The sequence below is a fragment of the Panthera leo genome, chromosome D1 (genome assembly GCF_018350215.1).
Source record: "Panthera leo isolate Ple1 chromosome D1, P.leo_Ple1_pat1.1, whole genome shotgun sequence".
In the NCBI taxonomy this organism is placed as follows: domain Eukaryota; kingdom Metazoa; phylum Chordata; class Mammalia; order Carnivora; family Felidae; genus Panthera; species Panthera leo.
Window position 1 is genome coordinate 108,213,724 of NC_056688.1, and position 15,831 is coordinate 108,229,554.

The following is a 15,831-nucleotide window of genomic DNA, read 5'->3' on the forward strand; positions in this document are numbered from 1 at the left end:
AGGCATCCTTCTTGCGTCCTTTTTTACGTCTTGTCTACATTCTAGTTAGAACATCCGTCTTGGTCAAATTTGATAAAATGGATCCTTCTGAAGAAAGACCTACAAGAACTGTCGGGTTTTGTGACCAGAGACGGTCATTTTCTGTGCACTTGGTTAGGGTCTTGTGCTCAAGCAAAGACTGAGGCCTTTTCCTTTTAGTGGTAAGGCAGGTGCCCCCTGGAGATTTCCTACAAATAGAAGCATTCAGTTATCAGGATATGAGGACAACGGCAAGAATAGGGAGTCTAGAAGCGGTGACTCCTAGTCTCCCCTAATCTGGTCTCTGTCCTTAGGGACCAACTGTTGCCAGTAGTATCTTGAATGGTGATATCATCTAGCGTATGGATCAGTGCTTTCTCTCTAAAACATTTTTTAATCTAAGGGGAAATGTGTTCTAGAACATTCCTTATGGTACTTCTGTCATTGTTTGCATTCGGAGAAGATTGACCAGTTGGGGAAGATATGCAAAACCATGTCATAGAAGGAAGTTTGGGAAAAGATTAGACTTCCTCAGTTGGCCCCAGGAGTGGGAACAGGATAGAGGAAGCCCCGGGGAGAGAAATTTCAGCTCAATTCAGAGAAGAACTTCCTGTTAAGAGACAATATGGTATGTGGTTAAGGATATGGCTCTGGAGCCAAACTTCAAACCAGACTACCTACTCTTTGACCTTGATTAAATTATGTAACCTGTTGGGCTGATTTTTCTCATTTGTAAAGTGAGTACAATAACAGTATCCACAATTTCACAATTGTGAAAATCAGACAGGTTAATACACGTAAGCCTGTAGAACAGTGCCCGATGTTCATGAACTCGACAGGCCTGAGCTACTGTTAATAGTCAAAACTCTCCAGAGATGCAGTGGGCTGCCTTGGGGTGCAAGTTTCCCTTTACTTGAGATGCTCAAGCTTAGGTGGCCACTTAGAGGGGCTCAAGCATGGGGGTGGGGGTGCAGACAGACCAAATGCCATTTGAGTGTTTGTTCTTCTGCCGTGAGAGGCAGTGGTGATTCTCGTCAATATGATGCCCCGCCAAAAAATATTTGCCGTTTGGGATTTGCTTTGTGATTTATTCTGTTGGCCTCAGGTTTTGAGCTCCTGTCCCAAAGACTGTCATTCTTTTGTTATACCTTCGGTAGGAGCCTGTCACTCTGCTGGGCCAGATTGGCTGTGATACCAACGGGAAGCTGAACAGCAAATCCGTGATTCTTGAGGGAGACCGGGAACATTCCTCAGGGGCTCAAATTCCAGTGGATTTATCTGAGCTCAAAGAATACTCTCTATTTCCCGGACAGGTGAGATGGGACGTGCGAGGGCTGTTCACCCCGTAGTACATGTAGCGGGCTGCAGCTCTGGGGACGAGCGTTCTGTCACCGGCTGCCTGTCACTTTCAACCTGTGGCGGCGGGGGGTGTAGCTAGAGCCCAGGCTCATGGGGATTCCAGCTTTCCCCCAGTGCTCTGACCTCGGCTCTGGGATCTGTTGCCGGGGTCCAGCTCCACCCCACGAGATGTGTCATTCTGGCCACATTCCTTATCCTCTTGAAGCCAGAGTGTCTTCATCTCTAAAATAGGAATAATAATTCTTACCTCATAGGATCATTACAAAAAATTAGGTCATCCATATAGAGCATAATTATTACTAATACAACCCCTTTGTTTTTTTTTTTTTTTTTTAAGTTTTTTATTTATTTTGAGAGGGAGGGAGAGAGAGAGAGAGAGAGCAAGAGTGAGTGAGCACAAGCAGGGAAGGGGCGTGGGGAGGTGGCAGGGCAAGAGAGAATCCCAAGCAGACTCTACACTGTTACGAACCGTGAGATCACGAACTGTGAGATCATGACCTGAGTTGAAACCCAAGAGTCAGACACTTAACCGACTAAGCCACCCAGGCTCCCCAGCCCCTTTAATTTGTTTTCTAAAAAAATACCCCCACGTTTACAACTACAAAATGAGATAGCTGGACTTAGTACCTAATTTTTTTTTTTTAAGTAAACTACCCCCAACGTGGGACTCAAACTCACAACCCCAGGGTCAAGAGTCGCATGGTCTACCCACTGAGCCAGTCAAGTGCCCCAATACTTAATAATTTTTAACTGTATCAAAATAGTTTATTGCTGACTTGTCATTTATCTCCCGTTCTGCTTCTTGTCCTTCAGGTTGTAATTCTGGAAGGAATCAACACCACGGGTGGAAAACTTATTGCCACCAAACTCTACGAGGTACCCCGGCAGTTGCCCAAACCCCCACCCCCACCCCCGCTTTGCTGCAGGCACAGTACATGCAGTTCTGACTGTCCTGGAAACTCATCCCTCTTGAGAGCCTATCTGTTTGCTTCCCAATTCTCTATAAAATGGGAAGCTGCCTCTAGGCCAGGGGTCAGCAAACCATTTCTGTAAAGGGCCCGAGAGTAATTATTTCAGGCTAATTTACAGGACATACGGTCTCTGTCACAATGACTCAGTTGTGCCGCTGTGGCATAAAAGTGCCATGGACCCCCCATAAGCCAATGAGTGTGGCTCTGTGCCAGTAAAACTTGATTTATAAACACAGGAAGTAGCCAGATTGCACCCATAGGCCCTAGTTTACCTATCCCTGCTCTAGGTGATAATCCTCCACTGATTTTCACATAGTGCAAGCAGAAGTCTCAGATTCCTTGCTGTCCGGTCCTGGCCTAGGGAACTGGTACTTTAAGCACCTGTCTTGAGTTATGAGATTAGCCGTGACCTCCCATTACGTGGATTTCTTGGTCACTCTGAGCCATACAGAAGAATGGCAGGTATCATCAGATCTGTGAGCTTTTAGCTCCAAGGAGCAAGACTGAGGCTGCTTTCTTATGCATCTCAGCCCTCCCCCACCACCCTCCCTCCCATCTGCAAAGGCTATCTGCCTGGCCCCCTCCCATGCCGGTCAGGGGCCACCCCTTTTTTTAACCAAAGATGGTGCCTGGGGTAAGGCCTCAATTTAGCTTTTCTCCTGTCTTTAAGGGTGTGCCGCTTCCATTTTATCAGCCCACCAAAGAGGATGAAGGTAAGCCTGGGTCCAAACGTTGTTTTGCTAACAGTGAATATGGTGGACAAGGTTCCTCAGGCCCTGAGAAAACTGCAGAAGCTGCCTGGGCGCACCCTGGCGGAGGCTAGGGGTGACAGCAGATTGGTGGCTTCACAGGCGCTTTGTGGAAGGCCGGGGTCCGAGCGCAGTGAGCGTTGCCACCTGGGTTCTGGCTACAAGAGGCATGCCATTTGTATCTGGAAGTTACTTTATGAGAGGGAAAATAGGAATAGTTTATATAAAGAATTTCTTTGAATGCACTGTGTTATCCTGGATGGGATCCGGGAAGAGAAAAGGGACATTAGTGGAGAAGCTAGTAATACCCAAATAAACTCAGAAGCTAAGAGTAATGAGCCAGCGTTAATTGCTACGTTTTGACAAATGCACCATAGTCAGGACGCTGGGGGAAGGTATATATACAGGAGCTTGGTGCTGTCTTTACAACTTTCCTATGTTTCTAAAGTTATTCCAAAATAGCAAGTTTATTTAAAAACTAGACAAATTTAAGAAACAAAACATAGAGGAAGGGAAGGAAAAATATAAACAGAGGGAGGCAAACCACAAGAGACTCTTTAAATACAGAGAACAAACTGAGGGTTGCTGTAGGGGTGCTGGGTGGAGGCATGGGCATTAAGGAGAGCACTTGGGGTGGGCACTGGGGTGCTATGTGTAAGTGATAAATCACTACATTCTCCTGAAATAATTATTACACTGTATGTTAACTAACTTGGATTTAAATAAAATTGAAAAATTGAAAAAAGTAGACAAATTTCTAAGGAAGCCCAGAGTCATTTGATAACTAATCTAGAGGGGAAGGGACAAAAAGAAGTGTTAACAGACTGCCTCAAAATAATTCAAAGCATTTTTGAAAGCAAAGCAGAAGACTATTGAGGACTCACAATGAGATGGCTGACACCAGGGTATTGTCAACCCCCTGTGCACATTGATAGTGATGAGGTCATTCTTGGAGATGACCTAGAATCAGGAATGCAGTTTAGGAGTTTGTGACATTGCCCATTGTATCAGAAGATAGGTGTTTCTGGCAACACGAGTAGTTTGGTGATGTTAGGTCCACTTCAGGGGGTGAAACGAAATTGACATGAGATGCCCGGAGCCTCGCTGTATGCCAGGGAAGCCTCTGGAAGCAGCTGAATAGGTTATTAACAAACATTTTTGACCAAGGTGTTGAGCCAGGGACTCGTGGAGACAGAGTAAGACATGGGCCTCGTCCAGCTGGCACTTGGTATTTACTCCAGGGTTTACATCTCCTGTAGGCTCCTCAGAACCAAATTTAACTTTGTCCTCTGCCCTATCGTTGCATGAAACTTACTCTTCTCCCTGAACTGTCCATCTCATTTCATGGGGTTCCTGCTCTGGTTGACCAGTAATGCGCAACTCCCCCCCCCCCCCCCCAGGCCCTGCAACGTGTGAATAGGTTACTCTATATGGCAGAAGGGACGTTGCAGGTATGCTTAATTTAAGAATCCCGAGTGGGGGGGTTATCCTGGACTGCACAGGTGGGCCCAGTGCAAATACAAGGGTCTTTGTAAGTGTGGGGGGGGGGGGGGGTGCAGAATGATCCGAGTCAGAGATAGAAATAATGGCAGGCTACCGGCTTCGAAGGTAGAGGAAGGTTCACGAACCGAGGAATGCCAGGCAGCTTCTAGAAGCTGGAAAAGTCAAGGAAACAGTTTCTCACCTGGAGCCTCCAGAAGGAACACAGCCCTGCCAACACTGATTTTAGGACTTCTGACCTCCAGACCCGCGATAATAAACCTGTGTTGTCCTTAAGCCACTAAGTTTGTGATCATTGTCCCAACAGCCATAGGAAGCTAAAACACGTTGAGAAGGCAGGGATCTTCGGGTTTTGTCAGTGAGAGCCACAGAAACTGGTTCGGACTTAAAAAGAGAATTTGTTAGGGGAAATCCAGCTAGCCCACAGGTAAGAGAGGCAGCTAGGAGCGCAGACTTAGAAGCAGGGAAGGGCCTCGCAACTCGAGGTATCCGGCTAGCAGGTATTCCCCAACTATGTCGCCCGGTTACCTCTGGCTGGAATAGGTCAGCTCCACCCTTTTTTTCTGTTCTTGGATAGTTCACCTCAAGATTCCAGAACCAGGGAGAAGAGCATGGATGGCTTAAACTGGTCAGACGTCTGTCTCCGGGCCAGGGGACGACAGTACACTTAATTTGCAGCCCCCAGACTGCTTTCCGGAGGAGAGGGCTGGTTCTCCCAAAGGAAAGCCGATGCTGTGGGGAAAAGGGCAGTGTGCGACAGGTGGCCAAACGCCACACCTCTGTGCCGCTCACGCGGGAATCCCATTCCGAGCCTCACACCCAGCCCATCTGGCCTCCTCCGTGGACCGCATTCGGCAGCCACACGGGACCACCAGATGTTCCCTCACGCCACACACACTCAAACCGCACGCTGTGCAGGAGACTGCCTTGCCCTGGCTCCCGGAAAATCCTACTTACAAGCATAAGCAAAGCGAAATAAACCAGTCACCAAAAGATAAATATCGGGTGGTTCCACTTACATGAGATACTTAGAACGGCCAAAATCATAGACAGGAGAATGGGGGCGGGGGAGGAGGAGTTAGTGTTTAATGGGAACAGAGTTTCAGTTTGACAAGGTGAACAGAGTTCTGGGAATGAATGGCAGCGATGGTTGCCCGGCATTCTGGATTCTTTTTTTTTTTTTTTTTCATTCTGGATTCTTTTAATGGCACTGCAACGTACACTTAAAAATGGTTAATGTGGTCAGTTTTATGCTGTGCTTTTTTTTTTTTTTTAATGTTTTTATTTATTTTTGAAAGAGAGAGAGAGACAGAGCATGAGCGGGGGAGGAGCCGAAAGAGAGGGAGACACAGAATCCGGAGCAGGCTCCAGGCTCCGAGCTGTCAGCACAGAGCCCGATGCGGGGCTCGAACTCACGAACCGTGAGATCGTGACCTGAGCTGAAGTCGGACGCTTAACCGACTGAGCCACCCAGACGCCCCTATGTTGTGCTTTTTTTACCCCAATAAAAAAGGGAGGCAGCGCATTAGCAGACCTCACCTTGATCACGTCTCTCCCGATGGCTTCCTCCCATCGCTCACGTGTGCTGCTAGCAAACCGCCTGTCATGCTCTGGCTATTCGTGTACTTCCCCGTCTCTGGCAGCTGATGGAATATTCTTTGAGGCTGGGAATGAGGTCGTATTCTTGGATTCCCAGAATTGTACACCTAGGGAGACTCTCAATTGAATCCTGGGGCGGTTTTTTCCCTAATCGTCCTTTCTGCCACCGTTCCGTTTTCTTCTAATCAACACCTCATGATCCTTTCTGTCTTAGATTTTGAGCAAAACATGGTCCTGGTGGCCTGCGGGCCATACACGACCTCCGACAGCATCACGTATGACCCCCTGCTCGATCTAATTGCCATCATCAACCGCGACCGGCCAGATGTCTGCATCCTGGTAGGAAACCCTCCTGGGACAGCTTCGCCTCGTCGGGCGGGGGGGGTACCAATGGGAAAACTGGGGAAGAGACTCTGGGAAAAGGCCCAGTGTTATAGGAGGTAGCTCCCCTCCATCCAGGGTCACAGCCGGGCACCCCCACCCCATCTGTTACCTGTCCCGGGCTCTACGCGCAGCCTGGAGGGACAGATAGATCCCGGGCAGAGAACCACTAGGAGGGTATGTGAAGGTGCTCACAGACGCTGTGTGGTTCTGACACCTTTGTTTCTCTCCCCTTGGGCCTGTTGCAGTTGGGACCTTTCCTGGATGCTAAGCATGAGCAGGTTGAGGTAAGTGACCAGGGCTGGGATGGGCAAGTGCCAGATTCTTGCGTTCAGTTGACCCTCGCTGTTACTTCCAGATTTCGGAGTTTACGCTGCATCTGTAACAAACCTAAATTAATCCCTGTGGCTAAACAGAAAAACATTGTAGCGGGGCATTTTTATAAAGATACGGAATTTGAAGGCTTCACTTCCCCAGCACACGAGGCCGTTTGGAAGCTGGGGGAGGGAAATACAAAGCTGTGAGTCCTGGTGTCCCCTTGGGACACTGCACGCGGAGGCACAGGGCACTAGCTCGGATGCAGGTGTCCGTGGGTCGCGGAGCCGCACGTGCAAAAGCGCCCCACCAGGCTGCTGCCCTCAGCTCCTTGCCCCACACCATGCTGTCCCTTGGTGCATAAAACACAAGATGCCCTTCCCAGGGCATCTCTCGGCCGAGAGTTGGTGCCTCCTGCCCTTCTCTCTGGATATTGTACCTTCCACAGAAAGGATTCGAGACGCTCTTCCTTTTAGTCTTTCTCTCAGCTTACATTCCAGAGGATGAATTCCTCCCCCATCTCCTCTCCTGCCCCCTGGTAGACTCCGCTCCTTGAGGACAGAGACACGTCTCTTTCGTCTTTGTATCCCCTCCAGCTCCTCGCTCAACAGCTGGCCCCTGAGGTCACTAACGTGTTAGGCAGGTGACTAAAGGCCAACGCCTACCCTCTCGATCGGTGTCCCTTCTTCTCTTGCAGAACTGTCTGCTGACAAGTCCATTTGAAGATGTCTTCAAGCAGTGTCTACGGACAATTATTGAAGGGACACGAAGGTCAGAATTCAGAATGTTGGACAGAACCTTAAGCTGCCTAGTTTCTCCAGGGCTTCCCAGTAAGAAGCTGAAACTGATGGAAAGCAATGGTAGCCCCCACCCCCTTCGTCCTTTTGAACTACAGAGAGCGGATCCAGCTCTTGACCCTCAAGTGCACCGACGCCAGGTTAAGAGGCATCTCTGTCAAACACAAAGATAAACACACTTGACAGGAAAACGCTTCATAGACTTTCGCTCTTCCCTTGCTTGTTCTTTTACTTCCTTCCTTTTTCTCGCTCGCCTTTGTATAAGCTCATTCCATGGGAATCTTCCCAGCTGATTCTGAGAAGTGTTTGATGAGTTAGTTACCCAACAAAATCCCCAGGGGCCCCAAACATCTTGCTGCGCGAGCGATTGTTTTGGGGTGAGCCCAAGTCCTTCCCCGGCGTCAGAGCTTCCCTGGGTTTCGAGGGGCACTGCTGACGGCCAGGAAACCGTGGTAGAAACTCCCAAGAGGGTGGGACCTTGGATCCTCGCCAGGAAACCGTGGTAGAAACTCCCAAGAGGGTGGGACCTTGGATCCTCGCCGCAGACCGAGGGGAAGGGACGGTGAGAGGTCACAGTGGCGATGAAAGAGATGAGCGGTTCTAATTTGAGAGAAAGGGCACTGTTCCAGGAAGAGTCTAAAGCTGCATGTAGGAAGTTAAGCAGGAAGCTGACCTCCTCACTTCCTGTCCCTGCCCTTCCAGTGCCAGGGTTTGAAAGGAATTGGGGTAGGTGATGGATCTTCTCCTCCAGGGATTTGCTTGCCTGTAGCTGAGCTCATAAGAAATACACATTCCTGAGGCTAAGCTTTTAAAAACGAGTCTGTAACAAAGGTGGTTCTCAAAACAAGATGTATAATCTTCCACCCATCCGCCGTGAGAATTGATCCCAGAGTCGATTAGTCGTAATACTACCTTCTTGTATGGGCAGCACGGCCAGCGTGGTAGGCCTCGGGGATGGGGGAAGACACCCTCTGACTTACCTGCCAGTGGGGGACTTGAGTCGTGCCAGTGACAGCCTGCATGCGACTGGGTCTCCCCTTCCCCCCCGCTCCCGTCCACAAACGAAGACCATACAGTGCCTGCCCTCTTGCCTCCCACGTTGTTGTGACCCTAGCCGGGTTCATCAGAGCTGGAGAGCGCCCAGCGCTCCTCCTCTGAGATCGCCCCCCTGCCCCCTCCCGGCATCCGGGAGCAGGGCCGGTGTCCCCTTCTTTCGGGTCCCCTGGGGATGGGCAGGGACCTGCATAGCAGTGCCCAGTGGGCTGGGTGCTGTCCCTGTGACATCGGGTTCTGTTTTTGGTTCCTCGCCCCGTGTGGTGGTGACAGCAGTGGGACAAACAAAGAACAGACGGGGCTTTGTCACCGTGGGGTGAGCACCCAGCGCCGCCAGGCACTTTCATCTGTGGCCAGTGTGCGCCTCAGGGCAGGGAGAGCCGCCCCCCCTTCCCCTAACTGTATATAAGTGGTCAGCGTCTCCTCGTTGGGGGAATTTATTTTTATTCCTGAGAGCTCAGGAACGCAGAGCACAAAGCTGATTTATCAGTAAAAGCCAGAACTATTGAGGAAGCACCCCCTCCACAGAGAGCTGAGCCGCAGAGGGAGCGGCCGCGGGGACCCTCCCACCGTGATGCCTGAGGGCTGTGCAATGCTCAGCATAGTTGGAATTTTCTTTCGGATCCCTCCCCCTGCAGCCACTTTATAACCATGAGCGGGAGAGCTGTTTTCTTCTTAACCGTTGCTCTTCCAGAACCTTCGCTGAAACAGAGGGGCCAGCTGCACAGCCGCCTTTCGTGTCCACCACAGACTGAGCCCGTGGGGTCCAGAGCACAGCGAGTCCCATTTGGGTCCCCCCGCTGGGCCTTGGGAAGTGATAGTGCACTTTTCCATGTCAGAGGGACCTTGGCATGCAAAGTATCTGTGGTCTCAAGATCCTTATTCTCTGTTGCAAAAGTCTCAGTTCACACTCTGAGCAGGTATGACAAACAAGTGACAGATGTGACCACAAGCACCAATGCCTTCATCCCTGTACCTGTATCTGGGAAGGCCACACATTTTAAGCAAGAGAGGGAGCTGGCAGGGAGAGCTGTTGATGAGTCTTGAACATGCCCCCAAAGTGACACTTTGGGCCTATGTGGTTTGTAATAGGCCCCACTGCCAAGCACCGCTGAGGGAACCAGAGAAACAGGATTTTTTTCCCCCCCTTTTCCTCTTTTGTGTGGCTGAGGAGGATAAACAGTTGGGTCCCAGAGTTCAGGGTTTTTCTTCGATTACATGTTGTCCCCTAGAGATTCCCCCCTTCTGCCTCCGTCAGGGGGAATCACTGCTTTTGCTGTTGCTGTTAAATATTCCTGTCATTTTGGCAACACGGGCTGCTGAGAAAAACTTGGGGCCTCGCTTCCGCACGCGAGAGGCACGGGGCTGGCTCGGGGAGAGGCCACCTGCGTTCTTCCCCATCCCTCTGAAGGTGTTTCTGTCTCCGTCGTAATTCGGACCGAGCGTTCTGTCGGGAGGGTCTAGTTTGATCCCTGAACGGGAAGGCCGTGTGTGCAGGCGGTCGGCATGCCTGGCCTCTCCCCGGGAAAGAGCCCCGGTCAGGGAGACTAATGCCCGTGAGCTGCATCTGTTTGCGTAGCGCGAAGACGCAGAACTTTGGGTTCGGCTCTGACTCTTTGTTCTAAACCTTGTCTTTCTAGATTTTCTATATCCCAACTTCTCCCCCTTTCCTACCAAACGGTCCCATCCCTTCCCCAGTGGAACATCAGAAGAAAGTGGAACACCCGGAAGGAAGCATGTCCTGGGTGACCTGAGCCTCATTGAGGTAGAAGGGTAGAGATGAGAACAGTCGTCTTTTGCTCACAGTGTCGCATGGGAAACAGCACCTCTTCTAGAATTCAGTTCTGAAGTTCCTCCCTGGATGTAGGCTCTCGTATTAAGCTGCGACGTCTTCAGTCTGTCGTCCAGCTGTTCTAACTCAACTGCGCTCATTTTTCTCCCTCTTCTGATGCTTTTTTTTTTTTTTTTCCTGGTGCTTTTTTGACAAAGTAGCTCTGGCTCCCACCTCGTCTTTGTCCCATCGCTGAGGGATGTGCACCACGAGTCCGTGTACCCACAGCCACCCTTCAGCTACTCCGATCTGCCTCGAGAAGACATCAAGGTACCAGCATCCTTCCCCTGAGAAGCAGGCAGCCCGAATCCAATGTGCTGCGGGGGACCCAGCTCTTCCCCCTAAGCGGAGGGAGGGGGATGCCTTTTGGGGGCATGGATAGGGCCTGAATTTTAAGCTTCTCTTTTTTTTTTTTTTTTAACGTTTATTTATTTTTGAGAGAGAGACAGAACATGAACGGGGGAGGGTCAGAGAGAGGGAGACACAGAATCTGAAACAGGCTCCAGGCTCTGAGCTGTCAGCACAGAGCCCAACACGGGGCCTGAACTCACGGACCGCGAGATCGTGACCTGAGCCGAAGTCGGCCGCTTAACCGACTGAGCCACCCAGGCGCCCCTTAGGCTTCTCTTTTTAACAAGCGAATGTGATTTACTCTCTGTTGGTTTGCTCCCCCTTTCGGTGGTCTCCCCAGCCCTGGGAGACGCCCCACTTTCATGGGGAAGAAGTTTCTAGCTTTGGCGTACAAATGCTCATCTCGCCCCTTCAATCTAGCGAGTGCGGTTCGTGTCTGAGCCCTGCAGCCTCTCCGTGAACGGAGTGGTCTTCGGCCTGACATCCACGGATCTGCTGTTCCACATGGGAGCCGAGGAGATCAGTAGGTGAGAAGCAGTTCTGGGCCAGCAGGCAGGGCAGTGGCTTTCTAGACCAGAGAATCGAGGGGCTGCTTGGCAGCCTTGCCTGGGAAGTCCCTAAAGCAGCACTTTGTGCCACACCCTTTGGCCATTAGAGTTTCTCTGTCCCCAAGACGCCAACTGGGTACGTTCGTTTCTGCTACGTTCGTCTGCAGTGTCGGAGACCCCAAAGAACCATGTCTTTGTGCTTCCTTTATAATCCTAGAAGTTCACCTGCTTTCCTTCCCCTCCCACCTTCGTGACCTAGGCAGGGGTGGGCGTCCCTGCTCCGGGAGAATGAACGGGCAGCCTCCCTTACCAGAGCAGGTGTCGTTCTGCAGAATCAGACCCCGCCACACCTGCTGAGCGTAGGTCCGGCAGTTCAGTTCCCCCGTCACCGGAAGGAGTGTGAAGCAGTTGGCGTGTTGGGCGAGACGGGTGTGCGCTTGCTGGCTGTGGTTGAGGGTCACCCCGACTGCACGCCCTCACCCACTGGTGGGCCCCTGGCCCATTCTTGCACGCTGCGGTTCTAGCCAACGGCCCGCTATGGTCTTGTCACCAGGGATGCCTGCCTTTTCCCTCCGCAGCCCGGTGGCCGGCTTCCCTCCTCAGGTGGGAACAGACCGAGCTCTTTGGGAGTGGGTCTTTGAACTTCCCCAGAGGTGCCCTCCCGTCACCGCGCACGGGCCGCGTCGCTTCCCCCTAGTTTATGAAAGCCTCGAGTCCTCCCCAGAGAGAAACAGAAGCTGAAAAACAGGGCTCTGCATTCCGTTTCTTGCTTCTCTTCCTTCCCCAGTTCTTCCGGAACTTCAGACAGACTCAGCCGAATCCTCAAGCACATCCTGACCCAGAGGAGGTGAGCCGGCTCGCTGGAATAACTGACCGTGAAGAGTGTGCTCCGGGGTCCGGGGCTCTGACCGATTTGATTGGGAGCGCCTTCCTTGGGCCACTCCCGGGGAACTCTGCCCTGCCATGACAAGCCCGCATTCTGTCCCCCAAACACAGAGGAGCAGGAAGGACAATCTGAAAGCATGGATGCAGAGAGGGAAGCCATGCAGGAAGGGTGGGGCCCGGATCAGCCACTGCTGACTGTTTCTCTCCGTCTCTGTAGCTACTACCCGCTCTACCCTCCCCAGGAAGACATGGCCATTGACTATGAGAATTTCTACACCTACGCCCAGCTGCCTGTCACCCCAGACGTCTTCGTTATCCCATCAGAGCTGAAATACTTCGTGAAGGTGGGTTTGGACTCTCCTTTTTCCCAGAAATGCCGGAACCGGTCTTTGACTTCCCCTTCTAGACCACTGGTCCTCGCTCTTCGTGCTGGGGACGGTGGCCTCGTTTGTTTGGGAGAGGTGGTAAACTAATCTGTTGGTAAAACGTGTAAGGAAAAAGGCATCCCCCTGCTCGCCTGCGCCCCAGAGCATGGTGCTCCGTCGGCCCAGCCTGGGAGTCCCAGGGGCGGGCAGGAAGCCCCTCAAACAGTGGCTGTCACCTGGGGCCATGTCAGGGTGACCTGGAGAGGTTTCACACTTGCACTTGCCTGCCCCGCCCCTGAATTCGGATGTGACCTCCAGGGGGATTTCAGCCCTTTGGCTCTTTATCATCTATGCCACCCGAGGCCGGTTCCCGCCCTGCTCTGGGGTGGGTCCCTCACAGGGGATCTTCCCGACCAGTACCCCTCTGGCCAACCCAGAGCCATTTCGTCCTCAGGAGGTAGACATTTGTCCCCAAGTCTGGGAGCCGATTGTTACCCTGCCGGTTCACCTCCTTCATTCTGTTTCAGAAGCTCCTAAGGAATTCAGGGTTTTCCAATAATAAGTTAACAGACAGACTTGAGATGGGTTCGGCCTTCCTTTCCATTTTATAAACCCCTCGCTGGGGTCTGACGGTTAGATGATTCCAACTTTCTCACGTCGGCCCCTCTCCTTTCCCCAGGACGTCCTCGGCTGTGTCTGTGTGAACCCCGGGCGCCTCACCAAAGGGCAGGTGGGGGGCACCTTCGGCCGACTCCTCCTCAGGAGGCAGCGGGCCGAGGACGGGGAGGGGAGGCGGAGTCCGTGTGCGGCCGCCCAGGTGGTCAGGATCTGAGGCCCTGGTGCTCCCATCATCCCCCGTCATGCGGCCTCATGGACACGTGAGCCCAGGAGCGGCCTTCCCACAAGAGCCCAGGCGTGGAAAGGTAGAGGAGGCAGGCAGCGAGCTGGAGAAGAGGCTGCGGGGTCTAGGCCTGGCGGGCAAGGCCTCGTGCAGCTGGACCCTGACTCTGAGTCGAACTTCTCGGGAGGAAAGCTGCTGTTTCTTCAAGTACACGCAGAGTCCAGAGAGAACCGGCCGTGGACGCGGCGTGCTCCGAAAACGCAAGAAGCCTTTTTGATTTTTCTACTTGATATCAGACACGGAAACAACTTTTGGAGAAGTAAAAGTAAATTCTGAGGAGAACTTCTGAGTTTAAATCTTCTTCTGCGCTCTCTTTTTCCCGGTAGAACGAAGAACATTGCCTCCCGGACCTGTGCCCAGAGAAGGCAGAGCATCTGTCACACTGGGTTTCTGTCCAGCCCCAACCCTGATCCCCGCCCCCGCCCCCGCCCCCGGCCCCTGAGGCCTCTGTGCTGAGGAGGTGTGCTGGGCTGGGGCCCTGGGCCCGGGCTACAGAGCAAGCAGCTGGCTGCGTGCCCGGCCCTCCCCGCGCAGCCCTCACATGCACGCTGTGGTCCCAGCCTGACCTCTCCATCTGGAGGGGGCGGCCGCACGGAGCCGTGCCAAAGCCGGATTCCCTGGTGCCGACCCTGCCAAGTCGCACAGCGTGGCCCGGTGCTCGCCCATAACCCCGAGCGCTTGGACAGCAGGGCCCTCCGGGGTCCCCCGACGTCCCGTGTGTCCTGGCATCTGGGGAAAGGCGGTCACTGGTTAAATGCGGGGTGGGTTTCTGCCCAAAGCTGGCAGGCTGCCCTGCCTCGTATGCCAAAGCCAAGACCGGAAACCCCAGCTCCTGGGCCGAGGGAAAGTGCGAGAGGGAGCAGCGGGTGTCAGTGCCTATGCCCTGAGTCAGAGATAAATAGGTGATTGAGCGGTGTCCAACCTTTGCCTCCCACCTGGGACAGTGAGGTGGAATCAACGGCAGGTCTGACCAGGCTTGGGTGAAACTGGTCTCCCTTTGAAAACAAGCAGCTGCGGTTTTGCTTCATTCATTTTATAGGCGCCTCGTCTGAAGACAAGAACCAGGGACAAGCCCCAGCTTGGGGAGCTGATTCTCCCTCAGGATCCCCTGCACGTGAAGCACCCAGCTGCGGGGTAGGGGACCTCATGTCTTTGTCTCCGGATGTGGCATTTGGGGAGTCCCGGGCCCCTCTTCCACAACCTTGAACCCCTGTTCAGGAATAGCATTTGTACTTCTACCAAACCCAGGGTCGGCTAAAAGCCTGCCCCTCCCCGCCTTGGAAAACCCTTGCCTGGGAAGATTCACCAACAGGCCCTTGGCCATGATAAACAAGCCTCTGAGCCCTTATCTCGTGAACCCATGTGTGGCTCTCAGGGAGCCACGGCTCTTGGCAAGTATCCTGGTGTTGCTGCTGAAGAAGCCTCGCGGGGAATTGTAGTGTCTTTGTCCTCACTTGGCAAGGTATAAAGCCCCTTTTCCCCTTATTACAGACTCAGCCATCTGAGTCCAGAGGCCCTGTGAGATGGGGCAGTTGGCAGAGGGAGAGGAAAGACCCGCGGGGGCGGGGGGTGCGGGGGGAGGCGTGTGCAGGGCAGACGGAGGCAAAGGGGTGCAGCCTCCCGGGTGAGAAAGCAGGAGCTCAGCATGAATGGGAGCGCGAGTCCGTTGCCTGGATACGAGTCGTGTGACTATTGGAAGTGATCGGGGAGGGCCAGGGCAGGCATCTAAAACTCGAACAGAAAGCAGGATGCGAACCCCAGATTGCAGACAGGTCTGGCGGGCATGTGCCTCTCTGCCACCAGACGGTCCCTTTGGCTCTTGTCTGGAAGTCGGTGCCCAGCTGAGCCAGCTGGCTGCTCCTAGGCCCCTTTTGAGCTGGGTCGCTAATTTCTGGAATCTTCCTCCCTCTCGCTCCCGCCTGCGCTGGGGCACGCGACCTCTGGAGTAAGGCTCTGAGTCTGGAGTGAGGCTCTGGGAGGGCGATCGGTGAGGAGGGTGGGTGGAGGAAGCCGAGGAGCCGGGGCCTGGCCAGAGCGCCAGGGATCCACCTGCTTCAGAACCCCCTTTTGCTCAATGGCACCTCCTCTGGTCCTGGTCGTGCCCGTGTCCTCGGGACACAAGCCTTAGGGTGGAGCAGATGGTCCTGAGGAAACAAAGTCTCTGTACTCTTACCCAGTTCCACACCTCCATGTCCCAGCTGTTGTGCC

General features: G+C 53.0%; 1 protein-coding gene across 3 annotated transcripts in view; it reads left to right on the top strand.

Annotated features, from left to right (window-relative positions):
• POLA2 (DNA polymerase alpha 2, accessory subunit) overlaps positions 1-15,547 on the top strand; it is a 28,209-nt gene extending 12,662 nt beyond the window's left edge. Inside the window, exons 8-18 of one of the 3 annotated variants that reach the window (XM_042905073.1) lie at positions 1,176-1,331; positions 2,191-2,253; positions 3,019-3,061; positions 6,411-6,535; positions 6,826-6,864; positions 7,590-7,663; positions 10,735-10,843; positions 11,345-11,451; positions 12,260-12,319; positions 12,575-12,701; positions 14,663-15,547. In XM_042905073.1, coding sequence (XP_042761007.1) covers positions 1,176-1,331; positions 2,191-2,253; positions 3,019-3,061; positions 6,411-6,535; positions 6,826-6,864; positions 7,590-7,663; positions 10,735-10,843; positions 11,345-11,451; positions 12,260-12,319; positions 12,575-12,701; positions 14,663-14,761 — 1,002 coding nt within the window. In that variant the 3' untranslated portion in view covers positions 14,762-15,547. Of the gene's footprint in view, positions 1-1,175; positions 1,332-2,190; positions 2,254-3,018; positions 3,062-6,410; positions 6,536-6,825; positions 6,865-7,589; positions 7,830-10,734; positions 10,844-11,344; positions 11,452-12,259; positions 12,320-12,574; positions 12,702-13,401; positions 14,042-14,662 lie in introns of those variants that run through there. The other 2 variants (XM_042905072.1, XM_042905074.1) reach the window with 2 other exon arrangements.
• The last annotated feature ends 284 nt before the right edge of the window (positions 15,548-15,831 follow it).